General features: G+C 38.1%; 1 protein-coding gene across 1 annotated transcript in view; it reads left to right on the top strand.

The window, feature by feature from the left end:
* Positions 1-24,327, top strand: part of WDR19 (WD repeat domain 19) — a 105,518-nt gene that overhangs the window by 46,014 nt on the left and 35,177 nt on the right. The window contains exons 15-26 of the mRNA XM_077758930.1: positions 428-577; positions 5,585-5,732; positions 5,859-6,063; positions 8,308-8,467; positions 8,658-8,768; positions 11,149-11,258; positions 17,626-17,683; positions 20,728-20,868; positions 20,949-21,031; positions 21,481-21,564; positions 23,009-23,155; positions 23,479-23,603. Coding sequence (XP_077615056.1) covers positions 428-577; positions 5,585-5,732; positions 5,859-6,063; positions 8,308-8,467; positions 8,658-8,768; positions 11,149-11,258; positions 17,626-17,683; positions 20,728-20,868; positions 20,949-21,031; positions 21,481-21,564; positions 23,009-23,155; positions 23,479-23,603 — 1,522 coding nt within the window. The remainder of the gene's footprint in view (positions 1-427; positions 578-5,584; positions 5,733-5,858; positions 6,064-8,307; positions 8,468-8,657; positions 8,769-11,148; positions 11,259-17,625; positions 17,684-20,727; positions 20,869-20,948; positions 21,032-21,480; positions 21,565-23,008; positions 23,156-23,478; positions 23,604-24,327) is intronic.

Below are 24,327 nucleotides of genomic sequence, written 5' to 3'. Positions count from 1 at the left end.
GTCTCTCTCTCTCTCTCTCTCTCCTAGAAATAAATAAAACATTAAAAAAAATTAAAAAAAATACAATTGATTGCATCAGATTTAATTTTAAATTTAATTTTCTAATTTGTCTATTAACAGCAAAATATTTTAAAATAACATGGTTTGACAGTTATTCTTAAACTGTAAGTATATTTCCTATAAGTGGAAAAATCTGAAAATCAGTTATGCTTTAATATCACTAAGAATGTTAGAACTAATTGTTGAATCACATGCACGTTCTCATTTACTGTCTTGGGTCTGTACCTTTACATATAGTAAATAATTATTTTAGATTCTTCCTACATGAAAATATGGTAGATTTTCTCTTAAAATATATGAAGTATGTTTAAGTGCTACAAGTATTTTTCTGACAACCTTTATATTTCTATGACTGGATTTTTTTTAGACTGGTGTCATTCAGTATTTCTACATTGAAGACTGGCAATTTGTTAATGATTATCGACACCCTGTCAGTGTGAAAAAGATTTTTCCTGACCCAAATGGGACCAGATTAGTTTTCATTGATGAAAAAAGTGATGGATTTGTCTACTGTCCAGTAAGTCTGGAAGATTTTTTAAGTAATTGTTTTATAAAAATGCGGTATACAAAGAAAAGTGTGGTTTTTAAAAAAATGTTTATGCACTTTATTTGCAATATTTTAAGAATATTACTTCTATGTTTATAAGTTACAGAAGCTTATAATTCTCATATGGTCACTGTTCAGTTTGAGTCAATATTATACTAATGTTTAAATGAGTTGATTAATAAAATTGATTAAAAGACAGGGATTACTATTTGTTTTTTGAGGATTTGGTGAAATGCCTTTCTAGAGAGAAAATTTAGACTACTGACTTAATTCCTTCATGATTATTAGTATATTCAGATTTTCTATTTCTTCTGGAGTCAGTTTTGTGATTATTTCTATATGTTTCATAATCCTTTTTTTAGGGATGTAAATAATTGTTCATAGTATTGTCTTTTTTTTTTTTTTAACTTAAACCCAAGTTAGTTAACATATAGTGTAATAATGATTTCAGGAATAGAATTTAGGGATTTATCACTTACATATAACACACAATGTTTTTAATATATATTATATATAAAATCGTTTTCTCTTATACAGTTCAAGGATGATAGTACTTTGTTATCGTGTTTGTGATCCATTTCCACAACTGTTGACATCAAGAATACTTTTTCCAGCTCATGGCTGGCTCAGTCAGTGGAGCATACAGCTCTCCAGCTCAGGGTTGTAAATTCAAGCCCCACATTGGGTGTAGAGATTACTTCAAAATAAAATCTTAAAACAAACAAACAAAACACTTTTTCCATTATTCTGCAGTTTTTCATAGTGCCAGTCCCAGAAAGATTTTTTTAATAGAAAATAGTTATATCTTATACCACTTTAACCTGATATCTTATACCACTTTAAAAAAACCTGATATTACAGTATATCTTCATGTACATGACCTTTCTCTCCAGCTGTGCAATAAGGTTTAAGGGGCAGGTACTCCTTTCTGCCCACCTTACTTGATTTTCCTCTTGCTTTAAAGATCCTGAGCAGAAAGGGGAGGTATTTTTTTTTTTTATTTTTTTATTTTTATTTCTAGGAGAGAGAGAGACAGCGTGAGCAGGGGAGGGTCAGAGAGAGAGGGAGATACAGACTCTGAAATAGGCTCCAGGCTCCGAGCTGGCAGTCAGCACAGAGCCCGACGCGGGGCTCGAACCCATGAACCGAGAGATCATGACCTAAGCGAAAGTCGGACGCTTAACCGACTAAGCCACCCAGGTGCCCCAGGGGAGGTATTTTTTTAATAAGATAATTTTTAAAAAGATGGACCCTTCTTAGAATCAGTTACTCTGATTTTAACACATCCTTAACTTTTTGGGGAATAGATTAGCAAAAGGAAATGTGTTTTTACATCATTTACTTGGATTTTTCATTTACCTTTGATATCCAGTTAATGATTTAGTATGTCCTTGGTCACAGTCCACAGAGCCTACAGCTGTTCTCAGGCACATCTTAATAGCTGTTCCCCTGTTGCCTGTGCTCCCCCTCAGTAGCCACTCGGTGAAGACCACTTTGCCCTCTCTGTACACTCCACTGGATGCTGAGACTTCCTGCCTTCTCCCTCTTTTCCTTTTCTTTCTTGCCTATCTTTCTCTTTCCTCTTCTTTTCTTTCTTTGATAAATAGAACAAGTTTCCACAGGAGTGCTTGGATTGTTTAAGCAAAATTCCTAATGTGCCAGTTCTTACTCAACCCATTCCTCTCCCAGTCACAAAGCCAGTGAGTGAGGAAAAATGACACAAATAGAAAGATAACCTTGGATTCTTTCTACTTGATAAGGAAATTCGTCTCGTACAGACCTCCTTTCTGTAACAGGGCACTCGTTTGAGCCGCCTTGCTTCGCATGTGGGTTCACCGTGGGTGGAAACTGCTGCTGAGAGCACCCAGAGGGTGGGCATGTAAGTCAGGGGTCTGATAGGAGCTGAAGGCAGAACAGAGTTTGGCTGAGAGGGAAAGACTGAAGAGTAAGAGCAGTCAGAAAGAGTTGATGCATTTTTCTGTCTCCTTTTACAGTTCTCCTTTCCTTGATGATTTTTGTTAAAGAGGCTACATGGCCTTCCTCATGGAGTTGGTTTCAGGTTTCAGTGAGTTGATTTTTCCAAACCCGTGATTGGGTATGTGGTAGCCATTTAGCAGGTGTTCGTTAAAGCTCTGCCTCTTTATTGCTTTACCACCCTCAAAGCCCTCAAGTTCTAGAATTATCTCACTTATTGGTGCTCATTCCCACTCCTGTTTCCAGCTCTAACTTGCAGCCCAGTTAAGAAACTGTTAAGAAAAAAGTCCTGGTAAAACGAAATCCACACAAAGACTGTATGAGAGCACAGGCTCTCCCTAATCTGACCCATGGGTGGGTGTTTGCTTTTATCCAAATTACGATCTCACTGCTAGGTTAACCGTTACGTGGTTGGGCATGATATCTGAGGGCAGTGTGGTGCCCACAGGAATTCCTCTAGTGAATTCCTCTAGGGGCACCTGGGTGGCTCAGTTGGTTAAATGTCTGGCTTCGGCTCAGATCATGATCTCACGGTTCGTGGGTCTGAGCCCTGCGTTGGGCTTTGTGCTGACAACTAGCTCAGAGCCTGGGACCTGCTTCAGATTCTGTATCTCCCTCTCTCTCTGACCCTCCCCTGCTCACACACACACACACACACTCTCTCTCTCTCTCTCTCAGAAATAAATTAATTAAAAAATTTTTTTTAAAAAAAAGAGTGAATTCCTCTTTTAAATAACACCAGACGATCTTTCCACAAGTAAGGCCAGCGTGCCAGGGAAGGAAAGGCAGGCTGGTGGTGCAGGCCTTCCCCCCGCCGCCAAGGACACGGAAGGACACTGTGCTGAGGCCCCCGGACTCCAGACCAGAGTGCTGTTCGTTTGATTCGACTTGACCACTCAGCATGTCTTGGTGTGTTACTATGCAGCTTACTTCTCTACTCAACTTCAGTGAATTTGAGAGAAACATCGCTCCTGTGGTGTGTACATGAAAATGTGGGACAATTCAGGCTACCACTTTTCCTCTTTAAAGTCCTTACATTTCCCTGCAGCCTCCCTTTGCATGTGTATTCATTCAAGCAATTTTTCCTCACTGTGTGCATGGTGAGGAAATGACTTATGTTGTACAATAGAAGTGGGAAAGATGACGTTTTTCTTACTAATGTCCTAATAAAACAGCCTTGTATCCCATGACTCTCTGTAAGCCCATGAAGGGTGACTTGTGATATGTTACAGAAAGTTCATAAATACGTTGCCCTTGAGAGAGGCAGTAGAATGTAGTAGTTAAGTGTATGGACTTTAAAGACAGACAAACAGACCTGGAGTTAAGACTAGTAATAATAACATTTTTGTGCAGAATGCTCCTTACATATATCATTTATCTCTTAATCTTTATAGCAACCCCAGATATACTCCTTTTTTTAAGTAAACTTTATGCCCAACTTAGGGCTCTAATTCATAGCCCTGAGGTCAAGAGTTGCATGCTCTTCTGACTGAGCCAGCAAGGCTCCTTGGGAAATACTCATATTACTGGCCATTTTACAGGCGAAAAAACTAAGGCATACAAAAGATAAGTAACTTGTCCAAGGTCACACAGTCAGAAAATGCTGTCTGTGGTATGAGCCCAGAGTAGCTTCCTCCAGAGCTCTCACTTTAATTGGATTCTCAGTGTCACCATTTATAAAATGGGTATCGTAGTCCTGGAACCTACTCTGCCGGTGGTTATGTAAAAACTAAACAGGACGATGTGCATAAAGCTTGGGGTACAGTGTCTGCCATGTAATAAGCGTTCAACAAATGTTTACCCTTCAAAAAGAATTCTGCCACCAGTCTAGTGGCCCTGTGTGCACATCCGCACAAACCAAGGGTCAGTGTAACACAGTGGTTAGAAGCATAGACCAGAGCCAGACTACCTGCTGGGTCCAAATCCTGGCGCTTCAACTTACCAGATATATGGCTTCAGACAAATTCTTTGTGCCTGAGTTTCTCCATCTGCAAAATGGGCATCTTGTACAGTGGGTGGCTGGAGGTTAGAATTAAATGAGGTTACGTATATGTAAGTAATGAACACAGTACCTGATACGTAGCACTAATAGAAATAGAACTGCATAGAATTTTAAATTTTTGACTGGTAATTTTTTTTAAAGAAGATAAAAAGAAACAGGTGAAATTCATGTTAGTATTTTAACCCAGTATTATAATTTCAGTATGTAATCAATATAAAAAATTACTGAGATGTTTTGCCCTCTTTTTCATACTAGCTCCTTGAGACCTAGTGGATAGTTTGCACTTACTCACATCTCAAATCAGACAACACACATTTCAGTGTTCAAATAGCTGCATGTGGATATTACACAGTGGCTACTATATTAGACAGCCAGCTCTATAGTATTGGTTATTATCTGTAAGAATTTTCTATTTCGTTCTTATTCTGAGAGGAAAAGAGGGTAGGGAGGAGGTTTCACATTTAGGATATTATATAAGCCCATCTGCCAAGGCCAGTAGCGTATATCACTAATAGTACATTTTCAATTTATTGGAATGCATTATAGAGAAGTTTTTTTGAAACAAAACAGATCCAGTGGGATTTATTTGATTTTCAAATATGTATGAATTAATTTGTTCTCCAGGCAGAGCTTTTCTATATACCAGGCACTGAAAATTTTCCAAACACCAGCGTTCGTAGTTTAAATTTCTGTTGTCTTGAGCAGCTTCAACTTTTTTTTTCCTTAAGCGGAAGCTTTATGTCCAGACTTAGAGTTTTTCTTGAGTTCACCAAGTTTTAGGGCAAACCCTTGATTTGCCATATAAACCATGGGCTTTTCTTTTCTAAGCCAGACCTAGTGCGGGAATCGGATAGGGAACTTTCCTTCCTGTCACGGTTGGCGTGTTGTTGGGTTGAATGAGTTGGGAAAGCCATGCCAGCCACGCCTGCAGACAGACTCCCACCAAGGCAAGTGATTACAAAGTACAGACCTAGGGCAAATCTGTAAATCTGATTTTGTAGGTCAGTGATGCTACCTATGAGATTCCAGATTTTTCACCAACCATTAAAGGTGTCCTTTGGGAAAACTGGCCAATGGATAAAGGTGTATTTATCGCTTATGATGATGATAAGGTGTACACCTACGTCTTTCACAAGGACACGATACAAGGTACTTAATCTCCTTTTTGTACAATTGTTAAATAAATTTCCATGACCATTGAAATTAAAACCTTCCTTTCTGGTTTTTGTGCTGAGTATTTGCTTTTAGCATTAAAATGTCTGTTTCAAAATATAGGATCCAAGGTGATTTTGGCTGGAGGCACCAAAGTTCCTTTCTCTCATAAACCTTTGCTGTTATATAACGGAGAGTTGACCTGCCAGACACAGAGTGGAAAAATAAACAACATCTACCTTAGCACCCACAAGTTCCTCAACAGTCTAAAAGATGTGGCACCTGATGAACTGAGGCAGATGCTGACACAGACTTTAATGCTGAAACGGTAGGGCTCCAAACACTTCTCTGGCGCTTCTCATTTGCTTTTGTGGTTTTAAAGTTCAAGTCCTATTGAAAGAGATGGGCATAACAGTATCTACCTTGTTTACATTACAGGATTGTTGTGAGCCTCAGATAATGGGTGTGAGAATGTGTGTAAATTCTAAAGGGGGTCCTGTTGTACTAAGCCCTATCTAATGAAGAGGTTTCTCATCACCCAACTAGCACAGTTATTGTGAATCTCTAATAAACCTCATTATTTCAATAGTATCTTTATGTCATCATAAGAAATTTGGGTTTGCCTAGCTTGGGATTTTTTTTTTAAATCTGCTTTTTCCTCTTATCTCTTGGGGCTCTTTTGAGCTTTCCTTTGTGGTTCTGACCGTCTCTTAAGTGTTGCTGTTCCTCAGCATCCCATGAGCCCCCCACCTTCTCTTCTCTAAGTATTCTTCCTGAATGAATCTCCTCTGCTTACGTGGCTTCAACAGCATTCATAAGGGGCTGACTCCAAAATGCACACCTTCTGCTTAAACCTCTGTTTCCCACTGCCTACCGGTTGTGTGGTTGGGAGGCCACAAGCTTCTCAAACTTGCTCTGTTTAACACAACTCATCTTGCCCAGCCTTTTCCCCCCACCCCGTTTCTTATCACATGTGCACCTGTCCCAACACACACCTACACCAGCATACATGCACACACCAGACCCTTTTCTCCCCCACCCCCGTACTCCCCCACTAACTTGGACCCTCACTTGGAATAATATATAATGTCACCATTTTCCTACCACTGTCTCTGTGATAGCTAATGACAGTCTCCTCTATCCACACACTTCTGAAAATTTGAATCTGGTGCTCTCAATGCTCCTGCTAGAGATCCTTCCCATTGCCTTGAGGAAGAAATCCCTACTCCCCGGGGACCTCAGCATGACGTACCGGACACTTGATGATTTAATGCTAGTCCCAGCTGTCCCCATTCCTCCACTCTGTGTTCTGCCGGCTGCTTGGTTCCAATATTTCTCATGATTCTTTGCCTTGGCACATACAGCTTTCTCTTCCTGGAACACCCTTTTCCTATGTCTATATGCAGGAACTCCTTACTCTCCACATCCTCTCCTGCTCCAGGATGCGGCCCCTGCCGTCCCCTAACCTCTGGCAGCCTGGTTGGGGGCCTTTCTGGTGGATTACCTCAGGGCAGTATACACAGTGGTTTAGAGTACTTCTTCCCCTCCCCCACCCCCCACCCCTGCTGTGTGACAGGCTAGTTTTGTGAGGTTTCTGAGCTTCACTTCTCCCCATCTGTAAAGAAGAAATAATAATATTCCTTAGTGGAGAGGGCAGTTAGGGTAATCTAGGGAGAGAGTTTAGGCAAAGCATTTAGCACAGATCCACATATTACAGGCCCTCAGTGAGCCGTGTCATACTGTGCCAGAGTCATCTGTTGACTGACTTGTCTCTTCCACCTTCCCCACTTATGATGGCCTAAAAGACAGTTACTGTGTGCTTGATCTTTGTACCTTGGTTCCACGCACAGTTTCTGACACAAAACAAGTCCTCGGTAAATATGTATTGACTGGGAAAATGCATAGGTGACTAGATGGATGGATAGATGTAATGTGTTCATTAATGTAGGGGTCCCACAAATAGTTCAATTAGCATTTACGATCATGTTTTAAACCAGAAGTCAGCAACCTTTTTTTTGTTATGGGCTAAATGGTAAGCATTTCAGGCTTTAAAAGCCATGGGATCTCTGTCACATCTCCTCAAGTCGACCATTGTAGCACAAGAGAAGCCAAGACAATCCATAAAAAATGGGCTAAGTGGCCATGTTCCACTCAGACATTGGTCACGGCAGCAGATAGCTGACTGTAGGCCATAGTTTGCTGGCCTCTGTTTTAAACTTCCAAGTATATAGGAGTAGAGTACTGTCAATGGTCTTAGGTGAGAAGAGAAATAATTTTCATCTATATGTGAAGTAAACCCAAAAATAAGCAAAAAGTGTTAGTCGTATGTAAGGGAGGATGGTTACACAGAGTAGAGTCAGATTAGTTAAAGAAGTTCAAGAAAAAGCCTTTATCTGTATAATAAAGGAAGACAAGTTTACGTAGTTTTTGATAACTTTGAAATGATGATTACAGATGAAGAAATGCTTTGCAAAATTTATCTGAGATGTGACGTTAAATTATATGCAACCTGAGAATCGCCAGTTACGGGGCAAGTAGAGCTCCCTGATTAAATCATGTGCTCAAATGGTAGGTTTTCTGATGCCTGGGAAATGTGCAAGCTTCTGAATGATCATGCTGCCTGGAATGAGCTGGCCAGAGCTTGTCTCCATCACATGGAAGTGGAGTTCGCAATCCGCGTCTATCGGACAATCAGAAATGTTGGCATAGTGATGTCCTTGGAACAGATAAAGGTAAACAGCATCTCATGAGAATTATCAGTTAGGATTTAAATCACATTTATTCAGTCATTTTAAGTTTCTGCAGTTAATCCTACCTAACTCATCAACAAGTTAAAAGAACGTTACCACTTCCAACTAAGCAAAGGCTTTAAAAAAATGAAATTCTTGTATTTCTTCTCATTAAAACTGCTTTTGTTTGTAGGGAATAGAAGACTACAATCTTCTGGCAGGACATCTGGCCATGTTTACTAATGATTTCAACCTGGCTCAGGACCTGTACCTGGCATCCAGCTGTCCCATTGCTGCCCTGGAGGTATGGTGGTAAATAAGGAGGGCAAGAACATGCTAAGGAGATCCCCTTTTGTATAGTTAAAATTTCTCAGCACCAGATACCACATGCCTTCTCCTTCCTAGAATTTAGACATTTTGGCTTTAAGAACCCCTGAGTATTCATTAACTTCAAAAATACTTTCATTCTGTGTTCTGTGGAGCCATAAAATGCATGTTATTTTAATGTTACCAAATACTGTGTCCAAAGAGAGCAGATTATTAATTTTTTTAAATTTTAAAATGTTTTTATTTCTGAGAGAGAGGGAGACAGCGTGAGCAGGGGAGGGGCAGAGAAAGAGGGAGATACAGAATCTGAAGCAGACTCCAGGCTCTGAGCTGTCAGCACAGAGCCTGATGCGGGGCTCGGACCCATGAACTGTGAGGTCATGACCTGAGCCGAAGTCGGATGCTCAACTGACTGAGCCACCTAGGCGCCCATTAAATTCATAAAAATGTACACAAATGAAAATAGTAGCTACATATCAAGAACTCACATGGTGCCAGGCACTTTTGGCATAGTTTTACTCCTTTATAACCCTCACAACAGTCCCCGCAGATACTTACTTTCTCTGTTTCCCAAGTGGGGAAAGTGAAGTACATGTATCTTTTACTATGAGATTCTCTTGTGTGTTAAGAGGTGCACTAAGGACTAATGTACTCTCATTAGTTTCCCAGAGTGAACATTGCAGGGGAAGGACTAGAACAGAAGGAAGGGCCTGGCTCAACACAAGGAAGAAGTGGTTAAATGGAACAGCGATTATGGGTGCCTGGATGGCTCAGTCAGTTGAACAACCTACTCTTGATTTCAACTCAGGTCATCATTCCAGGGTCATGGGATTGAGCCCCATGTCAGGCTCTGTGCTGAGCTTGGAGCCTGCTTGATATATTCTCTCCCTCTCCCTCTCCCCCTCTCCCTGCTCATGCTCTCCGAAAGATAAGATAAGATAAGATAAGATAAAAGATAAGATAAACATTCTTGCTGTTAGTTTTACAGCTTCACTTTTTCAAATTATCCTACAGTAAATTTTCATTTTTAAATTTTAAGTGAACTAAATTAAAAAATTTTAGATAATTTTACAAGATCATTTGTGATAACTGGGGACACCCTGAGAAAACTTCAAAACTGGGACTGATAGGCACTGAAGTAGAAATATAGTTGTGATATGAGGGTGAAAATGTCACCTTAGCTCTTCTGCATGTAGCTGTGGACTCTTGTGTGCTACTGGATTTGTAAAGGATTTGGAGTCATGACTGACTTCCCAGTGGAGAGGGGTGATTAACCTGTTGTCCCTTTAACCTCACTTTGAAGGCTGGGTACGAGGTCAGAGGCACAGCCCTATTGCCCAGCTCTGCCAAGTACTAGCAGTATAACTTGGCGAACTAAGCCTCTCTTTGCCTCGGTTTCTGCATCTCTAAAATAAGTACAATAAAAGTTCCTTGCAAAAGGCTTGATAAGGAAAAGTAAATAAGTGAATGCCCTTGACTAGTACCTGGCAAAGAAAACACTTGAAAAATGTTAGCTATTATTAATTCTTTGCAAAGCATGAAGAAAGTGAGGAGTGAACTCTAAAAGATTATTTAATAATTAGTTTATATTGGAATTGTGTGCCAGATGCAGATAAAAGATCACAGGAGCCAGGAAGAAAGACACATTCACATTTTATATTTGTTTGTCATTACTCATGTTGTGATATAGCTTCAGATTTTCTCAGAAAATAACATCAATTCGTATAGTAAAGTATTTTTCGTTTTTAAAATTATCTCCCCTCTAACTAGAAAATTAATCATGATTGGGTTAATTTTGTTTTAATATAATTTTTGCCTATTGATAAAAATTAAATACTAAAGAATAATATTTTATTAGGACTGAATTTTGGAGGACCACAAACCATTGTTATATAGTAAGATGTTTTTGCTCCCCAAGACCAATTTTTACCCCCTTAGGAGCTCTATCACTCTCACTGAGGCTGTATGCTACAATAATATATTATCCTTACCAAGATCAAGTTCTGCTTTTTAAGCAAAAAACTTTTCTAATGATTTCTAGTATAACTGGCATTGTATGGTGACTGTGCAAAGTAATTTGTTCATTTGAAATTAAGGTCGAGCGTCCGACTTCAGCTCAGGTCATGATCTCATGGTTTGTGGGTTCGAGCCCCACATCAGGCTCTGTGCTGACAGCTCAGAGCCTGGGTCCTGCTTTTGATTCTGTGTCTGTCTGTCTCCCTCCCTCCCTCCCTTCCTCTCTCTCTCTCTCTCTCTCTCTCTCTCTCTCTGCTCCTCTCCCACTCGTACTTTGTCTTTCTCTCAAAAATAAACAGTAAAAGAATTTTTTGAAATTAAGGTCTTTTTCTTCCCAATAGATGAGGAGAGATTTACAGCACTGGGACAGTGCCCTGCAACTGGCCAAGCGGTTAGCCCCAGACCAGATACCATTTATATCCAAAGAATATGCTATTCAGCTTGAATTCACGTAAGTCCTTATCTTTATGCTTTTCAATCAGTAGCTAACTACTGAATATCTTCAATTCCAAACTGCCCTTAATTAGAAGTCCCTTTACTGATTTAATAATTGCTAATTGGGGATGAGGGAAAGCTATATTAATTATACTTAAAAAAAACGTTTTTTCTAACTAATAAAATCTTGTACCAAGCCTTTATCCGCTTTCATTTGCAGCATCAACATTTAAGTTTGGGTCCAAGCCTTTCCTACACTTGGAGCCTAAATATTGTTTTGAACCGCCTTTAGCCAAATACAGTTATACATAGAATCAGGGTGATTTTCATAGCCTCTGTTCATGATCTTGACCTCTTTGAACACTGCAAGCATTTACAGTATAATTTCAAGTTGTATTGAAAAATACCAGAATTTGGTCTACGTCTTCTGTTTGCTTAAAATTGTAGTTTTTCTTTCTTTAAATTAAATTGCATATGGATAAAAGTTAGGGTTGAAAGTCCAGCCAGAAGCTTTTCACAGGTGATTATTCAGTGCTTGGGCAGTAATCCTTCATGATGCATGAATAGGCTTCCCAAATCTCTCCTACCTCTAGAAATCCCGTAATCGATTCCGAGAGATTTTTAGAGTTTTCTAGTGCTCGTAATTGCTAGCCAGTCTTAATTGTTAGTTGTCTTACTTGACAGACTAGGGTTTTTTATTTCATTGACGTAAAAGTGTAATTTTAGAAGAATTCAAGATCCACTTTTAAGCTTATATTCAGCCATGGTTAGTGCTACCAATGCAAATACCTGTAGAGACAATAAGTGAGTAATTTATTTACAAATTAAGTTCACACAGGTATATACAATGACAACTACACAACTGGATAACTTCTTTTGACATTTATTATACATTCCAATTTCAAAAGTAGTAAAATATAGAAAAGTATTGGTCTTTGAACAAATAAAATACAGTTCTAACATTTTTTAAAAATATTTTTATATATTCCCACTTTATTTTCATGCAACTTTGGATTCATTGAGAACACTGATACCCAAATTATAGCTATAGAAATTGTTCTATCAAAAATTAGTCTTTCATTTCTAACCATGATACCTTATTTTAAAATTCTACATTTTGCAAATACAAACTTTTTAGAAATTTTATTTTTTCATAGTCAACTTCAATTTAAATTTATCACATATCTGCCCCTTAAAAAGTAACTCTGTAAGGGTGCCTGACTGACTTAGTTGGTAGAGAGCATGTGACTCTTGATCTTGAGGTCACAGGTTTGAGCACCATGTTGGGTGTAGTGATTGCTTAAGAACAAAATCTTACTATTAAAAAAATATAACTTGGGGGGTTCATGGGTGGCTCAGTCAGTTAAGTGTCCGACTTTGGCTCAGGTCATGATCTCACGGTTCGTGGGTTTGAGCCCCATATTGGGCTCTGCTGACAGCTAGCTCAGAGCCTGGAGCCTGCTTCAGATTCTGTATCTCCCTCTCTCTCTGACCCTCCCCTGCTCATGCTCTCTCTCTCTCTCAAAAATACATAAAAACATTAAAAATTAAACAAAATAACCTGGTGTGTTAAAAAGGACAAATTGCAATTTTATTTTGTTTTAATGTTTTATTTATTTTTGAGAGAGAGACAACGTGAGCAGGGAGGGTCAGAGAAAGAGGGAGACACAGAATCTGAAGACAGGCTCCAGGCTCTGATCTGTCAGCACAGAACCCGACATGGGACTCGAACCCATGAACCGTGAGATCATGACCTGAGCTGAAGTCGGATGCTCAAACGACTGAGCCACCCAGGTGCCCCACAAATTGCAATTTTAGTGCAAACCATAAGTGACAAGGTTCCCCAGTGCCTTGGCCTTCCTTCTCTATCCTGAGAGTGACAGGGTCTCAGAGAACAAAACTTCTGTGCCGAAGGGAATAGGGTCATTACTTTAGGAGATGACCCACCATATCAGACCACAGGCACCCTAGTAAACCCTTGCACCATACAGAAGACTTTGATTTTCTCTTTTATGAAGGGAATCAAAGCTTTTGTTTTTAATTTTTTTTGTTGTTTATTTATTTTTGAGAGAGAGAGTATGTGTCTGTACACATGTGTGAGTGGGCAAGGGGCAGAGAGAGAGAGGGAGACACAGAATCTGAAATAGGCTTCAGGCTCAGAGCTGTCAGCACAGCTTGAACTCAGGAATGGCAAGATCATGAACTGAGCCAAAGTTGGATGCTTGACTGACTGAGCCACCCAGGTGCTCCGGGAATCAAAGCTTTTGGAGCAAACTTTCAAACTTTGTCTCATTACAGCTGGGTGAGCTGAGGCCAGTTGAAAGCCGATGCTTTGTTGTTGATATTTTTCAAAACTTCTTACCCAATTTTCAAACCTTCTTGCCCTCTCTAGCCACCAAATCCCCAAATTTCACTGCTATTTGGACCCTGATCAAGACACACACCCCAGCCCCCAACAATCAAGAGTTTCCTTTGTAATAATAACAGTAACTTAGTGGGTATATCTGGTCCTCATCAAGTGTCCCAGTAGCCACCAGCTCTGATTTTGACACCTCAGGCCGCAGGGCCTCCACTCAGTCCAAGACTGTTCATGTGCATCCAAGACTGATTAGGTCAAACAGGACCAGTCTGTCAACTGTGGGGCAGATTTCGTTCTCTAGGCTGTGAGGAGACAAATCAGCTAGATCCGTTTGAGAATTCCAAAATAAAATAAGAATAAAATGAGTAAGCTAAAATAACATAAAAATAAAGTGTTCAGAATTTTAACTTAGCATCTCCCAGTTGGGAGATTTCTGATAGAGGCACTGTTATTCCTGTTGTCAAGAGTATCCTCGCGGTGTTGGGTCTAACTATTAGAAATTTCCACTTAAGCTCCTGCACAGCCAAGGAAACAACCCAGAAAATTAATAGGCAACCAACGGAATGGGAAAAGATAGTTGCAAATGACATATCNCTTCCAAGACAAAGTTCTCAATCTGCAGAACAGCTTGTCTTCCAAAAAATTCCTGTACACCAACACGTGAGGAAACTGGGTGAGGCTTAAGAGAGTTGGATGACTTGCCTAAATGGATACGGTAGAGCTCAGATGGAACTCAAATAATACCATTTTCAGAGCTGATTGATTTATTCTGGAGGAAATGTTTTCTCAGAGGAAGATGGATCTCCAAATGAGTCTTAGCCAAAAATCACTGATTCATTCTGTCCCAAATAATAAAAATAAATAATTAGTTCTTCTGGATATGCAGACCCATGTTAGCATCAGTTATGGGAGTGTTATTAGTTATATATAATACTTATCTCAATAAGAACGAGGGCCCTCAGTACTGTAATCCTAAGCATGTTCCCTCACTTCTACCCTGATCCTTTCAGTAGATATTCTACTTATAAAAATCAGGCCTTTGGAAAATACATTCATTTTTAGTCACATGACTGTCATTTCATGCCCTAAAGGAGATAATCAAAAGGGGTCTATTCAGAAGATGTGAACAGACATTTCTCCAAGAAGACATACAGATGGCCAGCAGACACATGCATGAAAAGGTGCTTAGCATCACACGTCATCAGGGAAATGCAAATGAAAACCACAATCAGATATCATCTCACACTTGTCAGAATGGCTAAAAACAAACAAGTGTTGCCAAGGATATGGAGAAAAAAGAACCCTCATGCATTGTTGATGGGAACACAATCTGGTGCAGCCACTGTGCAAAACAGTATAGAGTTTCTTCAAAAAGTTAAAAATAGAAATACCCTATGATCCAGCAATTCCACTTCTGGGTATTTACCCAAAGAGTATGAAAACACTAATTTGATAAAATATATGTATCTCTATGTTTATTGCAGCATTATTTACAGTAGCTAAATATGGAAGCAACCCAAGAGTTCATTGATAAGATGAATAGATGGATAAGGAAGATGTGGTATATATACATAATATAATGTTATTCAGCCATAAAAAAAGAATGAAGTCTTGCATTTACAACAACATGGTTGGAGTTAATATAATGCTAAGTAAAATAAGTCAAAGAAAAATACCATATGGCTTCACTCATATGTGGAATTTAAGAAACAAATGGAAAGAAAAGAGACAAACAAAAAACAGAATGTTAATTCTAGAGAACAATAGATGGTTACCAGAGGGGAGGTACATGGGGGCATGGGTGAAATAGGTGAAAGGGATTAAGAATACACTCACTCGATGAGCACTGAATGGTATATAGAATTGGTGAATCACTACCTGAAACTAATATAACACTGTATGTTATATACTGGAATTAATTTTTTTTAAAGTATCCCATAAGGAGTAATCTCTTTGACATGAGCCATAGAAAGATTTTTCTAGGTATGTCTCCTTTGACAAAAAAAAAAAGCAAAATTAAACTACTGGGACTACATGAAAAATAAAAAGCCATTGCAAAGTGAAGGAAACTATCAACAAAGCTAAAAGACAACCTATGACATGGGAGACAATATTTGCAAATGACATATCTGATAAAGAACTAATATCCAAAATACATAAAGAACTTCCATAACTCAACACCAGAAAAACCCCACAAATAATCCAGTTAAAAAATGAGCTGAAGACATGAATAGATATTTTTTCAAAGACATACAGATGGCTAACAGAAACATGAAAAGATACTTAATATTACTCATAATCAGGGATGTGCAAATCAAAACCACAATCAGATATCATCTCACACTTGTCAGAATGGCTAAAATCAAAAGCACAAGAAACAAGTATTGGTGAGGATGTGGAGAAAAAGGAACCCTCTTACACTGTTGGTAGGAATGCAAACTGGTGCAGCCACTCTGGAAAACAGTGTGGAAGGTCCCCAAACATTAAAAATAGAACTACCCTATGACCCAGCAATTTTACTACTAGGTATTTATCCAAAGGATACAAAAATACTGATTTGAAGGCATACATGTACCCCAGTGTTTATAGCAGCACTATTAACAGTAGTCAAATTATGGAAAGACCCCAAATATCCATTGACTAATGAATGGATAAAGAAGATGTGGTATCCATATATGTATATATATACAACCAGCTATCCAAAAGAATGAGATCCTGCCATTTGCAATGATATAGATAGATGGAGCTAAAATGTATTATGCTAAGTGAAATAAGTCAGTCAAAGAAAAACAAACACCATAGGATTTCAGTCATGTGGAATTTAAGAAACAAAACAATTGAACATAGGGGAAGGGAAGGAAAAATAAACTAAGATAAAAACAAAGAGGGAGGCAAACCACAAGAGATTCTTAACTATGGAGAACAAACTGAGGGTTGCTCAAGGAGAGATGGGTGGAAGATGGGCTAGATGGGTGATGGGTGTTAAAGAGGGCGCTTGTGATGAGCATTGGGTGTTATATGTTATGAATCATTAAATTCTACTCCTGAAACCAATACTATGCTATATGTTAACTAACTCAAAATCTTGGAAGAAAAAAAATAGATTATCATATGATCCAGTATTTATCCCTAAAAAACTGAAAACGCAAGACCAAAAAGATATCTGCCTCTGTACACTTACTTTAGCATTATGTACTGTAGCCAAGATATGGAAGCAACCCACGTATCCATCAATAGATGAATGGATAAGGAAGATGTGATATATATACACAGTGGGATATTAGTTTGCCATAAAAAAGAATGCAGTCTTGTCATTTGCAGTAACATGAATAAATCTAGAAGGTATAATCCTGAGTGAAATAAGTCAGAGAAACAAATATTATGTGATTTTACTCATATGTGGAATTTCAGAAACAAAACAAATGAGAAAAGGACCAAAGAATATTTTCTTAAAAATAGAGAACAAACTGGTGCTTGCCAGAGGGAAGGTAGGTGGGAGATAGGTGGAGGATTAAGAGTATGCTTATTGTAAGTGCCTGGGTGGTTCAGTCAGTTGAATGTCCGACACTTGATTTCGGCTCAGGTTTTGATCCCAGGATCATGAGATCGAGCCCCAGGTCGGGCTCCACATGCCAGGCACAGAACCAGCTTAAGATTCTCTCCCTTTGTGCCTCTCCCCTGCTCACATGCATGCTCTCTCTCTCTCTCAAATAAACACTTAAAAAAATAAAAAAAGTACACTTATCGTGATGAACATTGAAGAATGTATAGAATTGTTGAATCATTGTACACCTGAAATGAATATAACACTGTATGTAATAATTTTCTTAAAAAAACACAAAGAATGAATTATTTTTAAAGCAGCAAAATAGTAGTGAACTGCACTTGAAAAAAATGGCTTATATGTTGTAACTCACATCTTATTTGAGCGCAAGCAACTCAGTGACAGAGATTATCTTTTAAATCTTGTATATGCAAATGAGATACTTAAATGTATTAAAATTCACTCTGATTTTTTTTTCAGGGGTGATTATGTAAATGCTTTGGCTCATTATGAGAAAGGAATAACAGGTGATCATAAGGTAACCTTGAATAAAGATATGTATAATTATCTTTAGGTTTGTGAATATCATGTAAACAGCCATGGTCTAAATTGCATTTTATTTATTAGTAGGTGAGCTCATTTTCAGTTTATTAACAATCTTGCAAGGATATAATNAAGTCGGACGCTTAACCAACTAAGCCACCCAGGCGCCCCTAATTAAATCATTTTAAAACACTTCAAATCTAGGGGTGCCTGGGTGGCTCAGTCAGTTAGGCGTCTGACTTCGGCTCAGGTCATGATCTCATGGTCTGTGGGTTCGAGCCCCATGTCAGGCTCTGTGCTGACAGCTCAGAGCCTGGAGCCTGTTTCAGATTCTGTGTCTCTCTCTCTCTCTCTCTCTCTCTCTGTCTCAAAAATAAATAAATGTTTAAAAAACTTAAAAAAAAACTTCAAATCTAAAGATGACAATATTTTTATCAGTCTGAAAAAGATATATTTTCCTTTGTATCTTATATATGAGCTTCTCATTAATATTCGGAGTAAAATTTTTATCTCTTCCCACTTAAAGGCTAACTATGATTTTCATGAGGCTTTTCCTTTTACTCTCTTATAAAGTTTCAATAACCACTGTAAAGTGAATTCGTAGTCCATAAAAGGCTCTTCTGCCATTTCATCTCTCATGCTGTATCTTTTATGATGATCCTAGAAATCATGTACTTTACACGCTCTTCCAGCCCAGAATTTTAGCTCAAGAAGCTAAATTTTGCAATAAAAATTGATGTTTTTAGGTGAGGTCTTCTAAAGATTGAAAATCGTTTTATTTCCTATTTTATAGCTAGAATTTTTATTACAGAAGTTAATACAGTTTCACTATAGTCCATTTAAAAAATCACCGCAGTATAAATCACAAGTGAGAGTCTACCAATCCCTCCTCTCTCCACACACAGTGGTAATGACTGTTAACAGTTTTGTATACTTCCACCCAAAATCTCTTATAAAAGCATACAAATATGAATGTAATGTGGGTTTTCACTAAATATGAAATCATTCAGTTTTCGGGGGTGCCTGGGTGACTCAGTCAGCTACGAGCTGACTTCAGCTCAGGTTATGATCCCACAGTTCATGAGTTCCAGTCCTGAGTCAGGCTCTCTGCTTACAGCTCAGAGATTGAAGCCTATTTCTGATCCTATGTCTCCCTCTCTCTCTGCCTCTCCTCTGCTCCTGCTTGCTCGCTCGCGCTCTCTCTCTCTCAAAAATAAAATAAACATTAAAATAAAGCTTGGAGGCACGTGGGTGGCTCAGTCGGTTAAGTATCCAACTTTGGCCAGGTCATGATCTCATGGTTTGTGAGTTTGAGCCCTGCATCGGGCTCTGTGCTGACAGCTCAGAGCCTAGAGCCTGCTTTGGATTCTGTCTCCCTCTCTCTCTGCCCCTCACCTGCTCATGCAGTCTCTATCATTGATAAATAAATAAACTTAAAAAAATGTTAATGCTTTAAAAAAAAGAGATCATTTCCATTCAGCAAAGATCAACTAAAATCCATCCTGGGAAAAACAGCATTCTGTTTTCTTCATGGTCTTTCAAGTCAATACATTCAAATCTATTTTAATCTTTTAAGAGCTTTTAATAGTCTTTTGTTTAGATGTAGCATGGCCTTTTCCTCCACTCCCTTATTGAATTGTAATCATTTTTGGTTTTTTACTATCAAAATACTACAATGAATATTCTACCTAGAATACATGTATCTTTAACTATCTAAGATAGTATTTCTGAAGGATATTATTCTTATAAGTGGGATTTCTAGGTCATAAAATATATACTTTTAATTTTATATTGCTAAGTTGTCCCTAGAAGAAATTATAGCCATTCATACAGCTGTAGGTCATCTGAGAAAGTGTACATTTTCCCCCACACTTTCAACAACATTGAGCGTTATCAATCATTTTATCTCATCCACCAATTTCATGAGCAAAAGAAAAAGGTCTTTTGTGTGTGTTTATTAGTAAAAAGCTGAGCATGTTTTATTTTTTGGCCAATTATATGTTTTTTATGAATTGCCTGATCATATCCTTTGCCATTTGTAACTCTTGGGTTTTTGATATTTTCTTTGGCTACATATAGTTTAAGCTTTTTAAAAAATATTTTTTAATGTTCTGTTTTTGAGACAGAGACAGAGCACAAGCAGGGGAGGGGCGGAGAGAGAGGGAGACACAGAGCACAAGCAGGGGAGGGGCAGAGAGAATCTGAAGCAGCCTCTAGGCTCTGCGCTGTCAGCACAGAGGCCGATGCGGGGCTTGAACCCACGAACCGGGAGAGCATGACCTGAGTTGAAGTCGGATGCTTAACATGCTGAGCCACCCAGGTGCCCCTTAAGGTTTTTTTTTAATGTGAGTAATCGAATACAGTAACCACTAGCCACATATGGCTATTTAAATAATTGAAAATTAAATAAAATTTAAAATTCAGTTCCTCTGTCACACTGGCCATATTTTAAGGGCTCAGTAGCCACTTGTGACTATTAGCTACCATATTGACCAGCAGATATAGAATATTTCCATCATCACAGAATGTTCCACCAGCCATATTGCTTTACATAAAATACAATAGGACATTATATTTTATTATACAGATTAGTTACTTGAAAAATTCCTTAGTTATCTTTAATGAATTAAACAATTTTACATAAAGTTTTTAATATTTAACCATATCTAGTAGAGAAATCTTCTATTTGATAAATGGCTTTTTCCTTAATTTTGTTCATAGCATTTATGCTGTGTATCCAGTATTCTACTTCTTATATAAAATTTTATACCAAGAAGACATACAGAGATACACAAAGCATTATGACAAGGGGTAGTAAGAATTTGTTTTTAAGCATAAAAGGTCTAAACTTCTAAAGAAAAATACATACTTTGTAACAGGTGATTTTAAAAAAAGGATTCAGTGTTATCTCATAATCTTGAGATTTGCCTGAAAGGATTAATGAAAGTGCCCTTTGGGCTCATTTTAGATTTAAATTGTTTGGCTGAAATACATCAATTTAATTTAGGGTTGGATGTGTTATTTGCCTTATAATTCCAGGAACATGATGAAGTATGTCTGGCTGGAGTGGCCCAGATGTCCATAAGAATGGGGGACATACGCCGAGGGGTGAACCAAGCCCTGAAGCATCCCAGCAGGGTCCTTAAAAGAGACTGTGGAGCCATATTGGAGAACATGAAGGTATGCTTTTCTATGCATAAATATTCATGCAGATGTATACATAATAAATTCAGTGTTTTAATACTCTCATATCGTTTTAGCAATATTCAGAAGCAGCCCAACTGTATGAAAAAGGTCTCTATTATGACAAAGCAGCATCTGTTTACATCCGTTGTAAGAATTGGTAAGAATTTGCTAAAATTTATTCTGATAAAGTGTGGAGATGAATGGGTCCTGGTGGTTTGCCCACTGTTTCCTTATCTGTACATCCAGTTCTCCCCATCTAGGTCTTCCCTCTATCTCCTTTTTCTTCTTAGATGAGTTCATATTAATAGTTTGTTTTCCAAAGAACAGCACATCCTGTCGGTTCAGAAATCCCTGATCAAATTACTAAGGAAAAAAGCCCCGTTGCCCCCAAATTGTTAATGAACGAACCTTCATTTTTCCCATGGAGGGGGAGGGCAGCCGCGTGGCATCAGAAGCAAACACAGTTACATATGCTCTTACCTGTAGGAGCCAAGATTTTGCAAAGATCATGATAACTTTTTTGAATCCTGAAAACTAACACTTGATTGTAGGGAGTGACTCTGGAAGTGAAGATAGTGCTGATACTCTCTGAAATCTACATTCTAGGGCAAAAGTTGGGGAGCTTCTGCCTCGTGTTTCTTCTCCAAAGATTCACTTGCAATATGCCAAAGCTAAAGAAGCAGATGGAAGGTTTGTATAGTTTCTCAAATTTATGCAGGTTTAAAGCAATATGTAAGTTTGATAAATTAACCATCGATCTTTGCAACTTCTGAGAAAGGCAGAGTGGAGAAAGAAAACATCTTTACCCTTTGCCTGTCCTCAAGTGCCAGACTATTACATTTTTCCCATATCTTAAATATCTTAAGTAATCCTTTGTGTATTCAACATAGGCTACTATCTCTTTTTATTTGAGAGTTAAATACTAGAAGGTGATATTTTGATATAATGTGGCATGAAAATAAAGCGATAGTCATTTTATGAAGAAGGATAACTTACGGATGCAGAGGAAAATAACAGTGAAGAAATACGAATTCCACACTGATGACTGCACAGTGTGAGCTGCAAAACAGCATCAAGGTATCACAATGAATAGTTGATATCCTAAATATTATCTTCTGTCCACCTACAACTGGATAGAAGAAACTCAAAGACAAGGAGTCTGGAAGGAGGAAACACAATTATGAAACTATCTTATACAAACATGAAAAGGCTCTACCTCACTAATAAAAATTAAAGCAACAGTATGTTATTTCACCTATCCTATCATGAGAGATCTTATTTATTTATTTTTTTAATGTTTTATTTATTTCTGAGAGAGAGAAAGACAGCGGGAGCAGGGGAGGGTCAGAGAGAGAGGGAGACACAGAATCCGAAACAGGCTCCAGGCTGCAGGCTCTGAGCTGGCTGTCAACACAGAGCCCGACGCGGGGCTCGAACCCATGAACTGTGAGATCATGACCTGAGCTGAAGTCGGATGCTTAACCGACTGAGCCACCCAGGCACCCCAAGAGATTTTAAACTAATAACCATACTGTCAAAATGCACTCATTATGCATGACTTATGAGAGTATAATTTCTGTAGCCTTTGTAAAGTTATTTGGAAATATATATTAAGAGATTTTTAAAAGTCAGTACCCTCTACTTTTAGAAAAGCTACCTTAGGAAATAGAGATGTACACTAAATATCTTATTGAAATGGAAATTGCTGGAGAGCTGGTAAGGACTGAAAGCAAGTCTTGAGCTCCATCTAGAGGTCGACATGCAAAGATTTTATAGATCACTCCAGCTGTATTCATAAATGTGAAATATTGTATTATTTTCTGTTTTCTAAAATAAGCTTATATTACTATTATAATCTTCCCAATCAAAGAAAAGGAAAGTGTAAAAAATTCTATATACATGGTTCAAATGAAAAAATGCAATTCAATATTAATATTTTACTGTTTATCAAACCTCTAAGAAAGAACACATCTTAGGGAGATGATTCCTTGTATTCCTTCTGATGAAGAACGAAGAAGTTCAAGAAAAGTAAAAAAACACCATCAATAAAAAAAATTGACTCATTTATTGACATTTTTTTCTCCCAAATGTGACAGTGTTAAGAAAGCTTATTTGAACTAAGTGTTTCTGATAGATACAAAGAAGCTGTCGTGGCTTACGAGAATGCAAAGCAGTGGAACAGCGTAATCCGCATCTATCTGGATCACCTCAACAACCCTGAAAAGGCTGTCAGTATTGTAAGAGAGACCCAGTCTCTGGATGGAGCCAAAATGGTAGCCAGGTAACAGAATGCAGTATTTTTGGACTTCCAAAACCCAGCCTTGAAAGAGAGCCCCCACTCCCCTTGATCAAATAAGTAAATTCAAAGGGAATATTTATTCTTTATAATTTTTTTTGTTAGGTCTCAGTGTCTAAATTCAAAGTCTGTTTGTTGCGGTTAGTGCCGCAGAGGATGCTTTTTTCAAATACAAGCATAGAGTATAAAACTGCAGTCTGCCTGATAACATTTTTAAAAATGGTTTCTCATAGTTACAAAAAGATTTTATTTTGTGAATGACAGACTTATTTTAAATGAGTCAAGCTGATTAAAATACTTTGTTGTAGGTTTTTCCTACAGTTGGGTGACTACGGGTCCGCCATTCAGTTCCTTGTTATGTCCAAATGTAATAATGAAGCTTTCACCCTGGCTCAGCAGCACAACAAGATGGAAATCTATGCAGACATTATCGGTAAATACCATTGTTTTCCCTAATTTCTCTCAAAGATTTGTATCCTAGAAATACTTGACTCTTATGACCTAATTCTCAACTTGGTATGCCCACAAGCACATGCACACACACCATTTATACAGACACACACATATATCTCCATGTGTGAGATTTCAAGATCCCTACTATCTTAAAGGTGAGATGGAATTATAAGACCATTTTCAAACATTAAGATTTTTGGGTGACTACCAAAAGATGCAAGATTTGCCAGATTCTGGTGTTTGTCAACTAGTGGTAAAATGAGGTTCCAAAATGAAGGTAATGGAAAATGCAGAGGAGTTTTTGAAAAAAAATATTTTCATGTTATTTTTTATAGTTTGTTGTCAAGTTGGTTTCCATTCAACACCAGTGCTCATCCCAAGTGCCCTCCTCCGTGCGCATCACCCATTTCCCCCTCTCTCCCACCCCCCATCAACCCTTAGTTTGTTCTCAGTATTTAAGAGTCTCTTATGGTTTGCCTCCTTCATATGTTTTTTAAGTTGAGTTAAAAAATTAAGATTATAGGATTCTACTCTGATGAAGAGTGATATACATGAGATGTGGTTTTTCAGAAGAAAGTCCAAAAAAGGATTTCATCTTCTGAGAACACTTGTTTATAGGTTTTCTTCCCTTATTTGCAATTTTCTTGGAAACTACTAAAATAATTTTCAGATTTTGATTTTATGGGCTATACATAACATTATTT

The sequence above is a fragment of the Crocuta crocuta genome, unplaced genomic scaffold (genome assembly GCF_008692635.1).
Source record: "Crocuta crocuta isolate KB4526 unplaced genomic scaffold, BGI_CrCroc_1.0 scaffold223, whole genome shotgun sequence".
NCBI classification, from domain to species: domain Eukaryota; kingdom Metazoa; phylum Chordata; class Mammalia; order Carnivora; family Hyaenidae; genus Crocuta; species Crocuta crocuta.
The sequence above is the reverse complement of the archived record's forward strand: the minus strand, read 5'-3'. Positions and strand labels throughout refer to the sequence as shown.